The sequence below is a fragment of the Phocoena sinus genome, chromosome 17 (assembly GCF_008692025.1).
Source record: "Phocoena sinus isolate mPhoSin1 chromosome 17, mPhoSin1.pri, whole genome shotgun sequence".
NCBI classification, from domain to species: Eukaryota; Metazoa; Chordata; class Mammalia; order Artiodactyla; family Phocoenidae; genus Phocoena; species Phocoena sinus.
In genome coordinates this window covers 57,659,114-57,679,779 of record NC_045779.1, presented here as the reverse complement: position 1 = coordinate 57,679,779, position 20,666 = coordinate 57,659,114, and the positions used below count along the sequence as shown (strand labels likewise).

The 20,666-nt window shown below is 40.6% G+C and overlaps 1 protein-coding gene across 1 annotated transcript; it reads right to left on the bottom strand.

The window, feature by feature from the left end:
* Window positions 1-10,278: 10,278 nt before the first annotated feature.
* On the bottom strand, window positions 10,279-17,520 carry UTP23 (UTP23 small subunit processome component). Its single transcript, XM_032610582.1, has 3 exons — window positions 17,240-17,520; window positions 13,600-13,774; window positions 10,279-12,540 (listed from the first exon to the last, which is right to left on the bottom strand). Exons 1-3 carry the CDS (start codon window positions 17,425-17,427, stop codon window positions 12,157-12,159), a joined length of 747 nt encoding a protein of 248 aa, XP_032466473.1. The 5' UTR covers window positions 17,428-17,520; the 3' UTR covers window positions 10,279-12,156.
* Window positions 17,521-20,666: the final 3,146 nt, after the last annotated feature.

The following is a 20,666-nucleotide window of genomic DNA, read 5'->3' as shown; positions in this document are numbered from 1 at the left end:
AAAAGTACACACAAACTACTGAATTTAATAACAAAACATACAGATTCACAGATACAGAGAACAAACTAGTGGTTACTGGTGGGGAGAGGGAAGGGAGGAGGGGTAAAACAGGGGTAGGAGATTAAGAGGTACAAACTACTAGGTATAAAATAAATAAGATACAAGGAAATATTGTACAGCACAGGGAATACAGCAAACATTTTACAATAATTTTAAATGGAATATAATCTATAAAACCTTTGAATCACTATGTTATATACCTGAAACTAATATAATAATGGTAAATCAACTATACCTCAATAAAAGGAAAAACTGCTAACTGAAAAAAAAATGGGAAAATAGCAGTCAAGTTAATTTAATGAGGAAAGTCTTTTTTTAAAAGGCTGCTTAAACAACTACATATACCTATACAGAAAAAAAAATAACATTTGATCCATAAGTCATTCCATACACAAAAATTAACTTGAGATGGCCAGTATACCTGAGACAGGCTGGGACCTGGGCCCCTTTGCTGCAAGTGCTTGCACCTGGGTACACGTCGAGCAATAAAATACAAGGAAATTATGTGGGACTAAAAGTAACTGCATGCCTGCGCAGTTACTGCAAATTCTGGACAAAAGAAAGAGACCAAAAAACCCAACTGCTACTTTTCAAGAGCTCGGAGCACAACACGGGGTCAACAGCAAAAGCACGGTACTGCGCAGGCCCCCAGCACACACCACCACCTAAGGGGTGGGCAAACCCCCTGGACACACCCCTACCCTCACCGCATACAAGGATCAAGCTTGGGCTTCCCTGGTGACGCAGTGGTTGAGAGTCCGCCTGCCAATGCAGGGGACGCGGGTTCGTTCCCCGGTCTGGGAAGATTCCCACATGCCGCGGGGCGGCTGGGCCCGTGAGCCATGGCCGCTGAGCCTGCGCGTCCGGAGCCTATGCTCCGCAAAGGGAGAGGCCGGCGTACCGCAAAAAAAAAAAAAAAAAAAAAAAAAAAAAGTAACTAGCTTCCCCCCCGCCCCCACCTCGGGGAGCAAGCAAGCAAGGGAACCTACTGTTTGATCTCGCCCCCCACTGCTGCAGCAGGGGTCCCAATAAAGCCTTGCCTCAATTTCCTGTCTGGCCTCTGATCAATTTCTATTGACTGAGGAGGCAAAGAACCCTGGTCAGTAACATACCTAACCGTAAAACCCAGTGTTGAAATAAATTTCTAGGCCCAAGATGGAGTGGCTCCTCCCCAGGGTGCCACGTCAGCAAACCAAAGCTTAGATAATTTTTGTGTCCCTGTAAATGCTCTGCTTGAGCAGAAACGCAGTATATCCAGTCAGCCAACCCCCAACTCCAAGCCAACTCTGGGCTCTACACGAATTTCCTTGTTCCTTCTCACCCCCAACAACGTCGACTAAGTGGCCCCAGCCAATCAGATGTTTTCTATTTTTCTCTTCCTTGTTCCTTATTCTTTATCCTATTAACGTTTTCTGCCTTTCACCCCATTTTGCAGTTCTCCAAAAGGGGACTGTCCTCTTCACGAGGTGTTAAAGTTTGTATTACCTAAATTATTTTCTTTAAACTTTTAACACCAGAAACATAAAGCACAAAGGCTATATTTCCTAATATAATTAAACTGATTGCCCCCAATGCTACTTTAATAAAAAATCATTCCTATAACTCACTAAGTACTTATGTGCCAGACACGCACTGAAGAACACTTTTGCCTGCATCATTTTGTTTCATCCTCAAAAACAAATGCCATAATTCCATATTCCCCTCCATATTTGTAGGGGATAGCTATGTTTTTATCTAACCTTTGTTCCCCTTGGTTTGGCAATGTCACCTGAGTTTCCTCAGAAGAACCACTTCTCCCTTATACTTACTCCTTGTGTTTTCTCTGGCTCTAGCCTCAGACTCCGGGTCCCAGGTTGGACATTGGAAGTCTTGGTGACCTTCCCAGATTCCTGGTGGTGCCCTGCGTCTTGCTTCGGCGTTCTCTTCTCATCTAATGCGTGCTTCCTAAAGTTTACCATGGGTTAGGATCACCTGGAGAGCTTGTTCTAGAGATTCTTAGACCCCACCCCCAGAGATTCTGATTGGTAGTTCTGGGGTAGGGCTCTTCAATTTTCATTTCCAACAAGCTCCCAGTTGAGGCTCCTGGTCTTAGGAGCTGAGAGTTTGTTAAAAATGAAGGTTCTGAGCCCTACCCCAGACCTACTGAATCAGACTCTCTGAGATTAAGACCCAGAAATCTGAGTTCTAGTAAAATCTCCAAATGAGTCTTAATGCACGCCAGAGTTTGAGATCCACTGTTCCATTAAGTGCTTTTGAATGCTGATTTCATATTAGCATCACTTGGGGAGCTTTTAAAACATTCAGAAGCCCAGGCACCTCCCTTAGAGATTCTCATTTGATTTCCTGAAAGGTCTCATGAGAAAATAATTTGCAACCAAGAGATGAGAAAGACTGCTCTGAATTGTGTTGTCCTTAGGAAGGAAGGTAGGACCCAGGCTTGTACCTGCAGAAGTTGGCAGTGCAGGGAAAGAGAGAGAATGGGGGCAAGGGAACAAACATTTGTTTCCTTGGATCACTAAGTAGCCCTCGAAAATGCAAGTTTTATTGGCTGCATGGTATTCCATTATAAGCTGTGCACTATTTATCGAACATATACTAAAGGCCAGACACTATCTTATTTACAATGCATATTTACCGTTTTACCCATTAAAACAACTGAGGCCGAGAGAAGCCCCATTTGATTGGACCTAGAACTGCCTGACTCCCAAACCCAAGTTCTTTTTTACGCCAGAGGTTCTCCATCTGGCTGCACATTAGAAACACGTGAGGAACATTTAATTTACAAAAGTGCTTGGATCTCTCACCAGATTTAAAGGAATCTAAATCTCTCGGGTGGGAGTTGGACACCTTTCGTTGTTTTTACTATTCCCCATGATTCTGAGGCACAGAGCTAAGAACCACTGTCCCACAGCATTCTGCTTCTCGTACTGGTTGTGTATATACATATTTCTGAATTCCCTTTTCCGGTTTTAGTGAAGTCACTTTCTTCTGCTCCTTTTGTTACTTCTCCAGAGTCACCCCCAAAATCTCAGATGGTCCAGAGTGTATTAGCCAGAACATGGTAGGGACCATGTAACAATACACGATGAAAGGACATTACATCCAAAGAGACTAAAGTACTTTCTCACTGCAGTGAGAAATAATGAGGGATGGCACAAAATTGTCTTTTCAGGATGTCACAGCAGAGCGTGTTTCAGTGCAAAGGATAATGACAGAGTAGGAGGGACACTGAATCAAAGTGCACACACTCAATGCCCCCCATACACATACATTGTCACTTTAGAATAATTCATGACAGAGTGACGGGGAAAGTAGGCAATAACTTTTAGAGGTATATGAAATTAACATTTCAGTGAGGATACACGATATTTTGCCAAACATTTTTCTAAATATTTCTTCTTTTCCACCAAAATGTTAGATTCTTTATTCTAACTACTGGTTATTTCCAAATGCTAAAGGGCTCAGTGGAGCATTGTATGTGCTGTATTGTCCAGTAAAGGTAGATGGCCCCTATTCTGTCACATGTAAAAGAAACAGCGTGATACTGACAGTCATGAGTCAGGAAGGCTAGAGACCCTGGAGTACAGGTGATAATAACAGAATTCATTTCATCCAATTTGATTCATTCTTTCATTCACTCACTCATTCAACATTTAGTAAGCACCTAGGTGCCAGAAATGACATCAAGCACTACTAGAAAACAAGAGTAAAATAAGATCATTTTCTTTGAACTTCAACCAAAGTATGCCTAGTGATAGCTCTACATGTCTAAATGTATTGTTTGAGGGAATGACGCTGAGACATAAAACCCCGGAATTCTTCAGGATCAGGGATGCTACCTACCTGCCCAGCTGTTTGGGCTCACCACCATTTTAAGGGCCACCAATGTGGACAGTACATGCTAACAACAAACATGGCTCTTCTAAAAGTCCATGCCATTCCTGGACAGTTTCCTCTCATGCCCTACTCTTTCTGAATGTAGAAAACTCTCTAAGTGCCACTATGAACATTATTACATCACACAGCTAAACAGCACCATGGTCAGGTTGCTCACCATGTAAAATACTGACATTTGCTAATTCAGTTTTGGAGATTACAAATATTTCATTACATGGGGATTGTCATTTCCACATCAAGTTGAACTATATATCTTTGTACAGTAGTGTGCAAAGTGATGAGCATTTGGAAGATGTCCCTTTTCAGCGTTTACTACCTGTGGAAAGGTTTAGATAATTTGTAACATCTTGGCCACTAAAGGGAACGATGGCATCTTTCTGAAAACATCAGGGAGTGAACAGGGAACAACAGCAAGCTGGCGGAGAGCCACTAGGGATTAATTCACTGGAGAAAAAGAAATGAAATCTTAGCACCCAGAGAGCTGGTCAGTAATTTTCTTTTCCTTTAAAGAAACTGGAAACAATTCATACATTTTCTTTTTCTCTTTAGCTGCCCCTTAAAAACATCTAGAGTGCAGAAGTATATTTTGTTCCATCCACTTGGCTGTATGACTAATTCATGAATAAGTATGTATTGTATACCTACTGTGTATATATACTTTTTTAACAGCTTTATTGAGATATAATTTACATAACACAATTCACGCATTTAAAGTGTACAGACTCAATCGTTTAATATATTCACATTATTGTACACCTAATCACCAGAGTCAACTGCAGAATATTTCATTACTCTGAAAAGAAACCTTGCACCCCTTATCCCCTATCCGTCTGTCATCTCTTCTAGCCCCTAGGTATCCACTCTCTGTCTCTATAGACTTGCCCATTTTAAACATTTCATATAAATGGAATCACACAATATATGATATTTTGTGACTGGTTTCTTTCACTTAGCATATTTCCAAGATTCTTTCATATTGTAGTATGTATTGGTATTTCATTTCCTTTTATTGACAAGTATATTGTATGGATATACCACATTTTATTTATCCATTCGTCTGTTAATGGATATTTGTATTGTCTCCACGTTTTGGTATTATAAATAATGCTGCTATGAATTTTGTGTTCAGATTTTGTGTGGACATATACTTTCATTTCTCTTGGGTATATACCTAGGAAAGGAATTGCTGGATAATACAGTAATTTTATGTTTAAGCATTTGAGGAACTGCCAGACTGTTTACCAAAGGAGCTGCACCATTTCACACTCCCACCAGCAATGTACGTGGGTTCCAATTTCTCTGCATCCTTGACAACACTTGTTATTTCTTGTCTATTTAATTATAACTCATCCTAGTGGGTATGAAATGGCATGTAATTTCCATTTGTCTTTTCACCTTCACAATAATTTTATTTGGGCGGTTTTTGTAGGGGAGAAAAAGGTTGTGAAAACTTCTTTTATAATCTTTAAAGATGATGTTAATGCTTAGATGTGATTTTTTTGCCTGATCCCTTTTCACCTCTCTCTATAATAGAACCCCAATTTTTTTCTTTCATGAGAACTATCTCTTATCCACTCTCAGTCTATATGATTTGAGTAGAGCTGACCTCCTCCCCCCTAGTGCCAGAATGAACACCTGAATCAGGCCTGGCTAACTGGAAACGTTGTATTAGAACAGGGCCTAGTTGCAGCGGAAAACCACACCAGTCACGTGAAAGAGATAATGTAATATAAGCATGTATTAATTAAGTATCAAGTTGTTAACCAGGACCCTAAATAGGTAGAAAGAGAACCCTAAAGCTCCTGGAGGTACAGCAACTGCAGGAAGCAGCTTCTGCCCTTAAAGCAAGGGGATAAAACGGAAGAGGTGAGAATTACTAAAACAGAAGTGTGGAGAAGCAGCCCTTGGAGTTGAAACCTCGGAGAAGGCAAACTCCAATCAATTGGTGCAGACATCTCTCAGCTCCGAGGAGGGGCCCCATGGGTCTGGTACCCACACACATCTCAGCAGAATGGGCTCCATCCCCTTAGTGCTGGTGTCTGGCTCTCTGGTGGGGGGAGAGGGGTGGATGCAATAAAGCTGTTTCTGCAGGTGTTGCAAATGGATTCAGGGACCGTGTTAGTAAGAAACTGCAGCTGCTAGAGTGAAGAAGTGACACTCGCAAGAGCCCCAAGCAGTCAGGGAGTCTACAGTAAGCTCACAGGAAGAAGCATGTCCTTTCTTCTTCCATCCTCCTTCCAGGTCCTGCCTCAGCGCCCCTCAGTGGCAGAAGCTACAAAAAAGCTGCCACCAGAGAATTGTGGTTTGCAGAGCTCCAGTTCCAGTGCCACAATGTAGAGCATAGAAAGGTGGGCTTGGAGCTGGCACAGGCCACCCCTTTGGCTACTCAGCATCCGTATGCACACTTCTTTACACATTTAAACTTTCAAACAATTAACTCCCTGTTTCACCTAACATGATGCAACTGTCCTTCATACAAAGGAAGGTATTCTCACACTCTTCACAAAATGAGAAGATGCAAAATCCTAACGGTCATTGTAGCTGTCTTTAGTTTATGTTAATTACCCCCTCAATGTCAACCTCAGTCCCAGATGAAATTCTGTTTCTGAAGACCAAATGGTATAGTTAACCGCAAATAAAAAACACTTGTAGGGGGTGGGGGAGGGATGGACTGGGCGTTTGGGATTAGTAGATGCAAACTATTTATGTATAGAATGGATAAACAAGGTCCTACTGCATAGCACAGGGAACTATATTCAATATACTGGCATAAACCATAATGGAAAACAATGTAAAAAAAATGTATATGTGTGTATAACGGAGTCACTTTGCTATACAGCAGGAATTAACACAACATTGTAAATGAACTATACTTCAAAAAAAAAAAATTAAAAAAACACTTGGGGCTTCCCTGGTGGCACAGTGGTTGAGAGTCCTCCTGCCGTTGCAGGGGACGCGGGTTCGTGCCCCGGTCCGGGAAGTTCCCACATGCCGTGGAGCGGCTGGGCCCGTGAGTCATGGCCGCTGAGCCTGCGCGTCCGGAGCCTGTGCTCCGCAATGGGAGAGGCCACAACAGTGAGAGGCCCGTGTACCTCAAAAAAAAAGAGCAAGATGGAAGCTACTTTTTTTTAGGACCTAGCTTCAGAAGGTACATGCCATCATTTCCATAGTATTACTATTCTATTTGTTATATGGGTCAGCTCTATCCAGTGTGGAAGAGGACACACAAGCTTATGAATACCAGGAGGTGAGAATTTGGGGGCACCATCTTGGAGGCTGGCTATTGCAACCATGTGTTCCATGTTTCTTTTGACATCAGCCAGAACCTCAATTTGTTCTTTAATTGGTGAAGCAACACAAACCTTCATTCCTGAAGTGTTTGAATACACCGTGGTTCTGCCTCTCTTTGTTTGTAGTAGTTTTTTATTAACATTTCCTATCAGATATAGAAGTAATAAGAGGCATCTTAGAGACTCTCCTCAGTTCCAGAAATAGTCCTCTCTACCCTCAGCCTGTAGCAGGAGTCTAATTTGCTCTTTGAAATTGGGATCAACTATCCCAGCCAGTAGAGTAACTCTCTTCTTTGCCTGTTGGTTCAGAGGCATAAGAAAGAAACCCCCAAGTGACTTGGTGGCAGTCTCATCTTCCAAATGAATGGAATTATTGTTGCATCCTTGGTAGGAGCATTTCACCCTTAGAAACAAGACCTCCAAGCCAGCAGAGCTCAAAGTTGTGAGGGGAGGAAGCAAAAATTCTCTAAGTGGGTTATAAAATGTAATAGTGAGAGGAGCTCCTCCCATTTCTATCCTTTAATTCCTGGACCCATGTATTCTAGGTATGGAAGAGACACACCATATATTGACCTCTGGTTCAAAGTTTATACTGCATCTTGTAAGAGAATATCCATCCTTCCAAGGTGTTGTCTCCAAACTGGCGTTACTTACATAATGATGTATTATAGCAAGACCATTTAATACCACAAATTCCTTGATTAGAAGCCGTGCTGGCAGAATACCATGATGGCAGACAGGCATTTTGTTAAGTGATACTGAGAGAAGCATTATGGGAAAGAAAAGAAAACTCATATACAGGATAGGCTCTGTTCCATTAAGGATAAACTTCTATTCCATGATGGAAAGGATGCAGTGTAATCAACCTGCCAGCAGGTGGCTGACGGGTTCCTTTCCCCTCCCCACCAGAATGGTGCCATACTGTGGGCTCAGTGTTGTTCTCAGCAGTAGTGATAACTAGGTCAGGGATGTCGTTGAAGCCCATGCATAGTCTCCATTTTGTCACCATAGCCACTTTTTTCATGGGCCCAGTGAACAAGCACTCAGCGGCGGGAAAAGACATCTAACTGACATCTATAAAAGTGCCATTCTGTCCACCCGATTTTTGAGAGCCTCCTCTGCAGTGAATGCCTATTGATGGATTTTCACATGGGACAAATTATCTTCATACTTTGTGCCCATTCTAAAAGATCCATCTATATACTTTTTCACCAGACATCTTTCTCACAAATCTTCCAATCCTATTCTTTCCAAGTCCCTAACTTGACTAACATGTTTGTAGTACTTGCACCTTCCTGCTCATCAGACTCAACCTGCGTAATCCCATCAATGTAGTGGGTCAGTGTGACATTGTGTGGAATATCAAGATGCTCATGATCTCCACAGACTATACTATGGCTGAAGGCAAATGAGCTTAGCATGAAACAAGACTGTAAAAGTATACTACTGACCCTGTCAAGGAAAAACAGACTGATTTTTGGTGCTGGTCCTAGCAAATTGTTAAAAATTGAAGGAGAAAAAAAAAAAGGATTTTCCACATGAGGTGTCAGGAGCTGTGTTGATTTGTTCCAGCAAATATATTACATCTGGAAGAGGTCCTGCAAATGAGTTACCCTCTGATTAACATAAAAAATCTAGTCATGCTTCAAGATCCATCTGCCTTCTGCACAGACCAAATAGATGTGTTAAATGGAGATGAAATAAGAATCAAGGGCTTCCCTGGTGGCGCATTGGTTGAGAGTCCGCCTGCCGATGCAGGGGACACGGGTTCGTGCCCTGGTCCGGGAAGATCCCACATGCCGTGGAGTGGCTGGGCCCGTGAGCCATGGCCACTGGGCCTGCGTGTCCGGAGCCTGTGCTCCGCAACGGGAGGGGCCACAACAGTGAGAGGCCCGCGTACCAAAAGAATCAACATTTCTGCATCATTCAAGTATTTGGTGATGGTAGTAATCCCTGCAATTCCTCCAAGGATGTCTTATTCTTTTGGTTTACTATCCTGGCAGGGAAGAGAAATTCCAATAGCTTCCCTTTGACCCTTCATATCCTAATGACCCTTCATAAATGAGACAGCTAATACAGGGACACAATCAGTTGCCTAGTATGTGTTTAAGTTGCACATTCTGGAACTGGAGAAAAAACACAGGGTGGGCTCATGGACCTACTGGGATTCAAACTTGGCATGTAACTCAATTTATCACCTGACCACCATAAACCTCCATTTTGAATGTGGGACCAGTTGCATCTTGAAACCCTAGCAATCAGCATCAATTCAGAGTCAGGGTGTAGTAATCTCCAAAAGTTCTAGATATTTCTATTCCCCAAAGCACATTCTCTCTAGAAAATGGCCACAGGTCCCTTTGGGGCAGGCTTCACGCGGACTTCAGTAGTTGTGGCTCGCGGGCTCTAGAGCGCAGGCTTAGTAGTTGTGGCGCACAGGCCTAGTTGCTCTGCGGCATGTGGGATCTTCCTGGACTAGGGCTCAAACCCATGTCCCCTGCATTCTTAACCACTGTGCCACCAGGGAAGTCCCTGCATTTTATTTTTTATATTTTAACTTAAAAATTACTATTTTATAAAAGTGAGTTGACTTTTCCAGCTCTCCAGTTTGGACTCTAATAATAGGCAATCAAATAGCACTGCATAAATATAAACCTTGTTAAAAATACCTAAAATTTGTGCATTTGAGGATATTGAAACAAGTATCATCAGTGTACATTTCACTTGCTTTATCACTTTATCTACATTTGATTTGCTAATCTTAACTCTTGTCATGATTGAAAAATGTTATTTCTCCTCACAAGAACTACAGAACTATATTCACTTTTTTCCAGTACCTTTGCTTTCCTTTGAAAAAAATGTTCCTACCATTAAGAATTTAAACCAGAATCATGAAATGACAATAGAAAACACTCATCTGGCTTGACAGGTAATATAGCCTGTGTGGTCCTCCTGGTGTAAAGCTAAAATTCCACTTTCCACCAAAAAAGCACCTCTTGAATTCAACTGAGAATGACATTTCTACAGGAATAAATTTGAATTTTCTCATATTTAAGAAGTTATTTATTTTAGCCATAAATAAGAACTTATTCATGAAGTACTTTATACATGATCATATTCTAAGGATACAGATTAGAACCACTATTTGAAGGTATCACAGGCAGCTGAAAGTCAGGAGCTACTGATCAATCTGACAACTTTACACTTCAAACTTACAAGGCTACTTTAATTTTGGCCTGAAGGATGATTAAAACAATTGGGGAGGGGGCCGAAAAAGAAAAGCTTGATTATTCAATTCCTAATTGAATTAACCCTTTAGACAGTTTTTTAAAATTTTATTTTTGGCTGCGTTGGGTCTTCGTTGCTGCATGCAGGCTTTCTCTAGTTGCGGCGAGGGGGGCTACTCTTCATTGCAGTGCGCGGGCTTCTCATTGCAGTGGCTTCTCTCATTGTGGAGCATGGGTTCTAGGCGCGCAGGCTTCAGTAGCTGTGGCACACGGGCTCAGTAGGTGTTGCTCGTGAGCGCTAGAGTGCAGGCTCAGTAGTTGTGGTGCATGGGCTTAGTTGCTCCGCAGCATATGGGATCTTTCCTCACCAGGGACCGAACCTATGTCCCCTACATTGGCAGGCGGATTCTTAACCACTGTGCCACCAGGGAAGCCCCACCTTTAGACATTTTTAAAGTAACATTTAAAGCCAACCTGAAAGAGTATTATTTTGGAATTTTTGCCATTTAAGATAACATTTACATCTAAAAGAAAATTGTCCTCCAGAACTCAAAAAAAGTAAAGGGATTTTTTTCCTCCTAGGACCTTATAAACAATTATGAAGTTCTCAAGAAAAATGGAGAGAAATGATTTTTCAACAAAGAATCTTTATCTTGCTAGATTATCAGTGCAACAAATACAGGTTTAGACAGACTGGTTGAGCCTCAAAAAATGTACCTCCTACACACTCTATGCTCCACCACAGCAGAAGAGGAAATCAAGAATGAGTAGAATGAAGAATCTAGGCTACAGAAGTGACAAAGTAGATTCTCTGGATAAGGAAAGGAAATGCCTGGGTGATAGCTGAGCAACATGCTTGGCAGAAAACCTTTCCACATTGGAGGACAGAGGGCTGGCTCCAGAAGTATTCCAGGGGTAAGAAATGACCTGATATTATATTGAAAATTATGAGATCCTTTCCAGAGTTACTGGAGAATATGGTAAGATCAAGTCAGAGGCTAGAAGAAAATGAGACCATTATTAACGTCTGGAATAACAAAGAAGTAACATAAAAAATAAATTCAACCATAGGAGGCTACTTGGTTTAGCGGTAAACAGAGTTTATAGTCATCAAAATGAAAATACGGAATTTGGGATGTATAAAGATTGAAATATTAATATATTAGAAAAATGGTGGAGTAAAATAAGTAAGCAAAATTTCCACTCCTTCTAGTAGGAAGTCAATAAATAATGGGCAGATCCAAAGGTAGCAGCAGATTCATATTATTTGGAAATGTACAGGTAAATTCTAAAACCACTACATGAGTTGAAAGAGAAAGTTTCCTTTGTGAATGTGAAAAAGGGACTACCTCTTTTTTGTCACAAGTGTTTTGGTACTATATGATTTTTTTAAACTATCTGCATATAATGTTGGAGGGTGGCGAGCAGCAGTAAGACAGAAAGAGACAACAGTTTTACATTAAAAAACAACCTCCAAATTCTCTAAGAAAAGTGAACATGATCACACCTAAATCCGTCCATTCTGGTTTTTTTTTTTTTTTTTAACAAATAATTTTATACAAAGGCTTGTGGGTCAATATTCATTTACAAAAATAAGTTTAGTCTTTTAACATAAGTACTTCCACAGTTTCAAAAAGAAATTCATTTTCATATTTGCATGTCTTTAAAAGTATCCAAAGGAATCATTACCCTTCTGCATTCTGCTTTTCAGAAACTACTTTTGAGGTAGATCTGTTTCGGATTCTTTTTCTTTTTCTTTTCTTTTCAGAGGCAGATGAGTTTGTATCCCGTGTTTTTTTCTTTTTCTTCAAACAGCTAAGAGGATTAGGGCCACTTATTTTCTTGCGCTTTTTTTTCCTTCTCTGTTCAGGGTCTTTTACTAAACCCTGTTCCTCTTTGAGTTGCTTGATATTTTGTTTCTCTTGCCCTGAGACAAGCTGACCTGACTCTACTGCTTTAGCAAATGCAACTGTTTTTGGAGAAGGTTTGTCCAAGACTATAGTGTTCTGAATAATGAACATGAGAGGAATTCCAGGCTTTTTCTTTACTTTCATAGACAAATTCTGATCCTATTAAAAACAAAAATAGAACTATTTACTTCAAATATGTCAATTAAATCAGATGCCTTAAAGAGATTTCTCAGAACTTAAAGTGGGCTATACTGAAAATAAAAGAGATCCCAGGTTTTACTTTTCAAATTAGTTATGTCTTACTAATGGGAGTATATTTTACGATAAAGAAAGGAAGAAAAACATAAAAACTGAGCACAGTTAAGTGGCAACAATGTGAATGGGATTTATCAATATTTTATATTGATCAATACTCTAAGACCATAAATTTTCTAGGACCTTGAATTACAAACTAATGCAAAGGTAAATATACTAGGTGATGTCCCTCATTTCTACTCTGAGATATGTTTCAGAAAGGGTCAAGAATGCTCACAGAGGGCTTCCCTGGTGGCGCAGTGGTTGAGAGTCCGCCTGCCGATGCAGGGGACACGGGTTCGTGCCCCGGTCCGGGAAGATCCCACATGCCGCAGAGCGGCTGGGCCCGTGAGCCTTGGCCGATTCAGATTCTAGACTCAGCTCTGCTTCTAATTGTGTAATTTTATAATCCTACAAGCAAATTTAAGGAAATCTGTATGTATGTGAGCTTATTCATTAATATCGACCCTGAGAGTCTCTCCTTCCCTGCTTCCCAGTCTTTAAAAGCCTGAAACAGTTCCATACTGGTGGTATAGTCTCAAACAATACGAAACACGACTTTCTAAGAAATAATATGAAACACGGGAACGTGAAAAAACATGCATAAACATAAAATGTAAAATCTTTGCTCTACTCCCCTTCCCTTCAAGAGCCCCAAAACATATCATCACATCTGTCAATAATTTTTATTTTACAAAAGGAAACTTCAGTAATTTAGAAGAAAATCATTACGCTTAAGGTTCTCTCCTCAAATTCTGAAATGACAATTGCTTTTGCTGACTACAAATTAACTTGAAAGCGTGCATTTTCAAAAGTTGAAACACTTAAACCACTTCCACCTAATTTTTTCTAATGATAAATAGCTCCATATGGAGTATAAATAGAAATGATTAAGATTGACTCTGGTTTTAAAAGTGGTATCACCTGTGTTGCCACAAAATAATGGTGAGGATTCCCATCTTCCACCATGGAAAGCAGACATTCTGATCCACTCACTGAATTCTTGAAATGGGGACAGTTTCGAACCTGGCATTTTTGTGCAATCAGCTTTGCCCCATATAAGTCCTTTCCCAATGTTTCCAACTCTTTTAACACACACCTGAAAAAAAAAAGTTATTAGCAGCTCACAATTATAACAGACGCACATCTGTTGTTCACATAAATTATAAAAAAAAAATACTCAATTCTTCTTTTTAAACTACAAACCACACATTAAGCATTTCACTCTTAAAAGACCCGAAAAATGCATACACCAAGTAGAAGGAACATAATAAACAGTTAACATGTACTGAGCATTTTTGATGTGCAGGCAGCATGCTAACTGCCTTTACATAAATTCTCGCTTATCTCAAAACAGCCCTACAAAGTTGGGCAGCTTACTTTATTTTTTTTCTACTTTTACTCTATTTATTTATTTTTATTAATTTTTCTTGGAGTACGGTTGCTTTACAATGTTGTGTTAGCTCCCACTGCAAAACAAAATGAACCAGCCACACACATACAGATATCCCCTCCCTTCTGGACTTCCCTCCCATTCAGATTAGCACACTGCGTAAGGTAGAGATCCCTGTGCTATACAGCATGAGGGCAGCTTACTGTAAAATTATCCTTATTTTAGAACACCTCATTCTGCGAGATTTCAAGTAACATGCCCAAATTCAAACAACTAATAAGAGGTAGAGTTGAAATGTGAATCTAAGTAGTTTGATGATAGATGCTTTGGACCAACCACAGTGCTACAGGCTTCTCCTTCAAGTGCAAATCGGTGCACCTTCAGAATATTTTCAGCTTAGAAAAGTAAATATTCTCAAGTCACCGGCGTGTTTAAAAACAATCACAACTTTCTTTCACTTTGCATTTTCATATTAATATCAGGCAATGTTTTTCAAAGTGTCACCTATAAACTACCCCTATCGGAATGACACAGTGATATTAATTTCTAGCTCCTTTCTCATCCCCAAATCTGAACTCCTTGTGGAGTCAAACATTAGCATCTTAATAAGCTCCCCAGGTACTTCCTCTTAAAAATTACGACGAGAACTACTGAGTCAAAGATTTCTCAACCTTAGCCAGCCCTTGCCTGATTCTACCTTGCCTCACCCGCTTTATCACACCATTAGTTTTTGATTTTTTTAAGAGATTTTGCTTCTAAAGTCATCCATTTTGAGTTTCAGGCCTAAATTGCCAACTACTTATTGAATATTTCTTGTGGATGGCCCGCCATCAGCTCTTCGTCAAATTCACGATGTCTAAAATCAAACTACTTTCCTGCCTCCAGACTTCTCCAGGGCTTGCTACCTCTTTAAATTTATTATCTTCTCAGATACTGTTTCGAAATCAGAAATCCTATTTAACCTTTGCTTCCTCACTCCTACCCCTGCCCCCACCCCATCAGTGGTAGTCCTATCTCAGCTGTTGGTATCTACCTCTGTAACGTCTACCTTGTGAAATTCCTACCTCTCCTCTCTCAGGTTCAGGCTCCCATTATTTCTTGACTAGACAACCACAAACAAAACATGCATGTCTTCATTCTCTTGCTTCTTCTTCTTCTTGCTCTTCATTCTCTTGCTTCTCCAACTTACCCCTCACATAGCTGCAGTTATCTTTTCTAGAAGATACTTATCAGGTCTGATAGCACTTATCTCTTGATACACACCAAGAATTGACAATAATATGCTTTAAAATAAACTAGCAGTAACTTTTTCTTAAATGAATAAGAATGGCCATGTTGGGACTTCCCTGGCGGTCCAGTGGTTAAGAATCCGCCTTCCAATGCAGGGGACGCAGGTTCGATCCCTGGTCAGGGAACTAAGATCCCACATGCCGTGGGGCAACTAAGCCCACGAGCCACAACTAGAGAGAAGCCTGCACGCCTCAACGAAAGATCCCACATGCTGCAACTAAGACCCACCCGAGGTAGCCAAAAAAAAAGAATGGCCATGTCAATAATTGCAATAACTGGGTGATAGACGTTTCATTATACTCTTCTATTTTTGTGTATGTATAAAATATCCCATAAGTTAAAATAAATTCTTTAGGGGGAAAAATGCTGCAGAATATAATTTCATGCAGTACTTCTCAACCTTTTTTATATTACAGCCCTGTATTAAAAATGTTAGTCTTTCTATGGCAGACAGGGGTAAGTAGACAAGGCTTGTAGCCAGAAGCAATCAACTCTGGGGCACAGACCATCTGAGAAGTTGTCTGGGAGCTCTGAAGGAGATGGGGATCAAAACTTAGGGGGTATCTATGACCCACTGGAGGCTCTGCTTGAATGAAACCCACACGAAGTTCTGAATATAGAAAGCTGTTCATGGAGTAGTGTTATGTGAGAAAAGCAGGCCATTAATATCACATGCAGAGTAAGAGCCCATTCGTGTGTGTGTGTGTGTGTGTGTGTGTGTGTGTGTGTGTGTAAAGAACTGGATGATACACCACATGCTAACAGTGGTAAGTCACTGGTGTGGTATTATAGGTCATTTAAATTTTCTCTGTTCACTTTTTAAAGGAAATATCCTACAAAGGAAAAAAAAACAAAACTAAGTTTATGAATAGTAGTTCTTCATTATGCAGACTCAACTTATCTTCTTATCAGCTTCTTTCCCAAACATATGCTGTGCTCTAATCTCTTTCCCTGGCATTTCACAACTCCACTCCACTCCTTTGTTCAAGAGGTCCCTACAAGTCACTTCTCTTTTCTTTCACTCAAAAAATGTCCTTCCCCTCAGAACTGAACCGTGACTGGGCTCAAAAGTTATCTCCTCTGTGGAACCTTCCTTGATTCCATCTTTCCTCCAATCAACCCCCCAAGATTCCATCTTAGGTATTCCCACACTTTGAAGAAGTGAGGAAACTAGGGGTCAAAACACACCAATTAGAGGTTGATTTATGCACTTTGCTGGCCATACGGGCTGGGAAATCATCCTGTTCACCAAGTTATCCTCTGCTAGAGCAGTGCTTGGCGTATGGCTGGTGCTCAATAAACACAGTTGAATAAACAAATGACCTTGCACAAAGTTAGGAAACATCGAGTCCTGACTTATGTTTCTGGGAATCAAAGATATTACAACATGGGGCAGTTGTGAAGCTTGAAAAATTCTTAAACTGGGAAAAGCTATGCAAACAACAAGCAATCACTTAGAGGATACAGGTCTGAGATACCAATAAACGCTCTACATATACTATACCTCCTCCGACTTATAGGCAGTGTGTAAGTAGTTACGAGCTTTTTTCTACAAATGAGTAATCCAAGGCTCAGAGAGGTTAAGTAACTTGTCCGAAATCACAAAGCTGGTAGAACTGGGCCCAATACTGGAAACCAGGTCGAACGGCAAAGCACGTGTCTTATCCTCCAGGTTAAGATGAATACTCGCCGTACCTTATACTGTCTATCTACTTGGTAGATACTCGCCCACCCTCCTTAGCGGTCCCGCTGAACTGTCAGCTCCTCGTGGGCGGCGCGCTTTGCCCCTCGGGGGCTCCCAATGGATGCCTGCGAGCAGCGGCCTCGCCTCTACCGCACCCGCGGGGCCCCCGCGCCTCCACCCGGACCAGCCAGGCCCACCTGGTGGTGCACAGCTGAGTCTCCCCCATGAGGTAGCGGGGCAGCTGCTCCCGCAGCTGGATGCGGCCCCGCAAAGCCGCCTGACAGAAGGTGCCGTCCAGCAGGATCTGGTACGGCTCGCGGACCCCAAAATTGTTGCGAAAGAAGCCAAGATGCTTCTTGGCGTGTTTCTGCCTCGTGATCTTCATGCCTGGCTTTCCCGGAGCGAGCCACCGGACCAGAATGCAGCAGCGAACTCCCCCCACACAGCCCGCTATCGGCAAGACGGACTTCTCCCGGAAATGAAGAACCCTTGGCCCCGGAAGCAAACGCCCCATCTGTGGGCCTGGTTTACGTCACTCCCAAACGGGAGCGCGCTTTACCCGGTGCCCGCGCTTTAAGGGACACGCCCTCGGGGGCGGAGCTTGCGCGTAAGTGGGAAAACGACTAAGTGCTCGATTAGAGGCGCACATGCGCAGTCATGGTCCAGGTTAAAAAATATACGCACTGCGTCTTGCGCGTTACCTGGCACGGCATCTGAAAAATCCGCGGTATAATAATAATCAGTGAAAATATTGAGCCTTAATATGTCCTAGGCACTGTTCTACGTAATATACCTTATATTTTTCCCTTTAATGTTAATAATTCTCAAATGAGGGAAGAAAGCGACCAAAGTATATTGGGCGACTATGATTGGGCAGGTTTGTAGTGATTGCCTTCCTATAAAGAAGTTAAGCACGTTTACTAAGGGCACGTGGTTCTTCAGTGTCAGAACTATCACCGGAACTCAGGTAGCCTGCCTGAAGTTCAAATATTCTTGCACTCCCCCTCACCTCCCGCACACATTCCCGCCATAGGACCACTCCCACTGAAAAGCCAAATGTCAGGGCAAAAAGTCCCCATCGTTTTGCATTTCCTCTTCTCCTGGACACCATCCTAAATCACTCGCATGGAGTGTTTCCGGAAGACTTATTCAAGAACTTCGTTTTCCAAGAGTCAGTGTCCCTAAACGAGAGTGCTAATTCTGCCCCTCACCCAAGCCATTTGACCTTGAGCAACTCCCCAAGAAACGGGTTCAGCTTCCTCACTGTCAAATAGGTTGGCAGGACTAGATGACTTTTAAGAATGCTTTTTATGTCTATAGTCTCTGAGGTAGGAGAACGACATACTGGGCTACTAACAGGGAGGTACAAAGCTGACCGAAAGTTTAGAAATTACTTGCTCAACTTGGTTAATGAAGAGAGTAAATCTGAAAATTTTGAGTTCCCCCGTGGCTAACTGCCACATATCCACTTCAATTCTAGGCAAAATAACCAAAGAATGGGGAGTATGGAATTTTGCATTTTTTCTTCTGGCCTGGAATCTGTCCCAAATCTCGTTTTAGCTAAAGATTGAGAGAAAGAACCAATGCAGAAAAATAACTTACAAAGTAATCGAGATGTGTTATTTGCATTTGGGGTTTTATTTGAAGATATAGGTTTATGAAATTGGAACCAAAATCTTCTATAATGTTAACCCTGTCTTGATTCACAGCACAACACCCCTTAGATGACTGCTTTCATTTAACTGAAAATAAATTTAGGAATTGGAAGACATGAAGAGTTATTGTAGGATTGGATTTATGGTTCTTGAGTATAATTGCTCATGACCTTCCAATCTGAATACTCTCTTTATCCCTGTGTGCCAACACCCCACTCTGACTATAATCCCGCCAAAGACAGAAAATATATTATCCCAGCCTTGCAAAACAGTTAAAACAGTTTTAAAAACAGGCTCACAGATTTATCTACCAGCTCCATCCTGTTAGCCACGTTTCACTACTAAGAAAAATGAGGTTCAGGACTAGGGATTTGAGTCATACTCTAGTTTTTTTGTTTTTTTCTTTTAATTTACTAGACTGTAGCATTTTTTTCAAGCTCTATGTATATGACAGTGCTATTTACACAACTGACCCTTATTTCACAAATAAGAAGACAGTCTATACTGCTGATTATCAAGTCTAAAACAGAATTTTCTGTTACAGCAGTGTTTCTCAAAACATGATCCTGGGACCTGCAGAAAAGTTCTTAGTGTGCTTGTTTAATATGCCCATTTCTGATTCAAAACAAGTACTGAGGGAGAGGGATACTAATCAGAGAGGAAGTGACATTTATTACAATACCCCCAAGTCATTTATTATGCATATTGGTGTTCCAGAAGGACTGTCTGCAGTAAAGCATCACTGTTTACCCAATGGGACATTTTCATTAAATGGTCCACTGAATACGTTTTGGCCTGATGCCAAATGACCTAGTATTAGAAAATCAATATTTGGCCACAACAAAAGGCAGAAGCCAAATATTGCCATTATTGGAGAAACTATTTGGATATAAGTTTAAATCTGAAATTTTACTTTGAAAATTATTATAATATTATTAAAAATTTTTAATTAAAAATTTTTAATAGTCATTGCAAATTTTTTTGACCTTAGAGTGCAGGAACAGTAATGTCTCAGCATGGCTAGCTGCTATTTTTTTCCTCAGGTCAGTACACTGGATATTTTCCAGGCCAAATAGACATTCAGTTGGGGTAGGAGATTCATTTATTTTTCTTTATTTTTTCATACTCTTCATATTCTTTATTACATCTGGATCAAATATAATTTATAATATGATGTTGTTGTACATGATTTTGAAGTTCTTCCTTCATGAAATTTTGATGAAGCCAAGTTGACCTGAAAATGATTTATTCCTGCAAGGTATGACTAATTCCCAAACAAGAATTTTCATGAAAGATTCATGTCCTAAATGGAATTAAATAGGTAAATATTAAATACAATTCATAAAGCTTATTTTGTTTAATTTCATAAATACTAGTATACCAAATAATTCAGCAAAGATATCTATTGTGATATTATTCTGCCTTATATTCATATTTAAATATTTGTCAACATCCATTAGCTCCAAAGGAATACAACATTTTCCCTAACGTTATCCAGCTAACATATTCTTTAAAGAAATATTTTCCTGAAATAAATAATTTAAAACAACTTAGGTAAACTGGTTTGTATTGAGGGCTTATTAGTCCTTCACTAAGATCCCCTAGGATGAACTCCATCTGGGACTTGCTTACTGTGAGTTTTTATATATAGGGGAAGGTGTTATGAAGGTTGGTTCTGGAGGCTGCCACGTTTTTAAAAATCTTCCTTACAGTTTTCAAATTACAAAAATAACACATGCCTGTTATAACAAGAGGAACAATGGAACAACACAGGACATTCATCTACTCTTCCTTGCCCAAATAACACATGTTAATCTACTGTGTAACTTCTGTAATTTTTTTAATATTCATATACTTATTTGCCTACATATATGCATACATATGTAGAGATTTTTGTCACTCTATGTTATTCAAAGATAGAATCGTATTTTATCACTTCTGTACATTTTGCTTTTCTTACCCAACAATC

Bases quoted from the DNA above. Each gene is read 5' to 3' on its own strand.
- UTP23 (XM_032610582.1), bottom strand. From the start codon at position 17,427: ATGAAGATCACGAGGCAGAAACACGCCAAGAAGCATCTTGGCTTCTTT. The intron at 13,775-17,239 runs GTGGGCCTGGCT...TTTTTTTTTCAG, and splicing joins ACTCAGCTGTGCACCACCAG to GTGTGTGTTAAAAGAGTTGG. The intron at 12,541-13,599 runs GTGATACCACTT...TGTTTTTAATAG, and splicing joins ATTATTTTGTGGCAACACAG to GATCAGAATTTGTCTATGAA.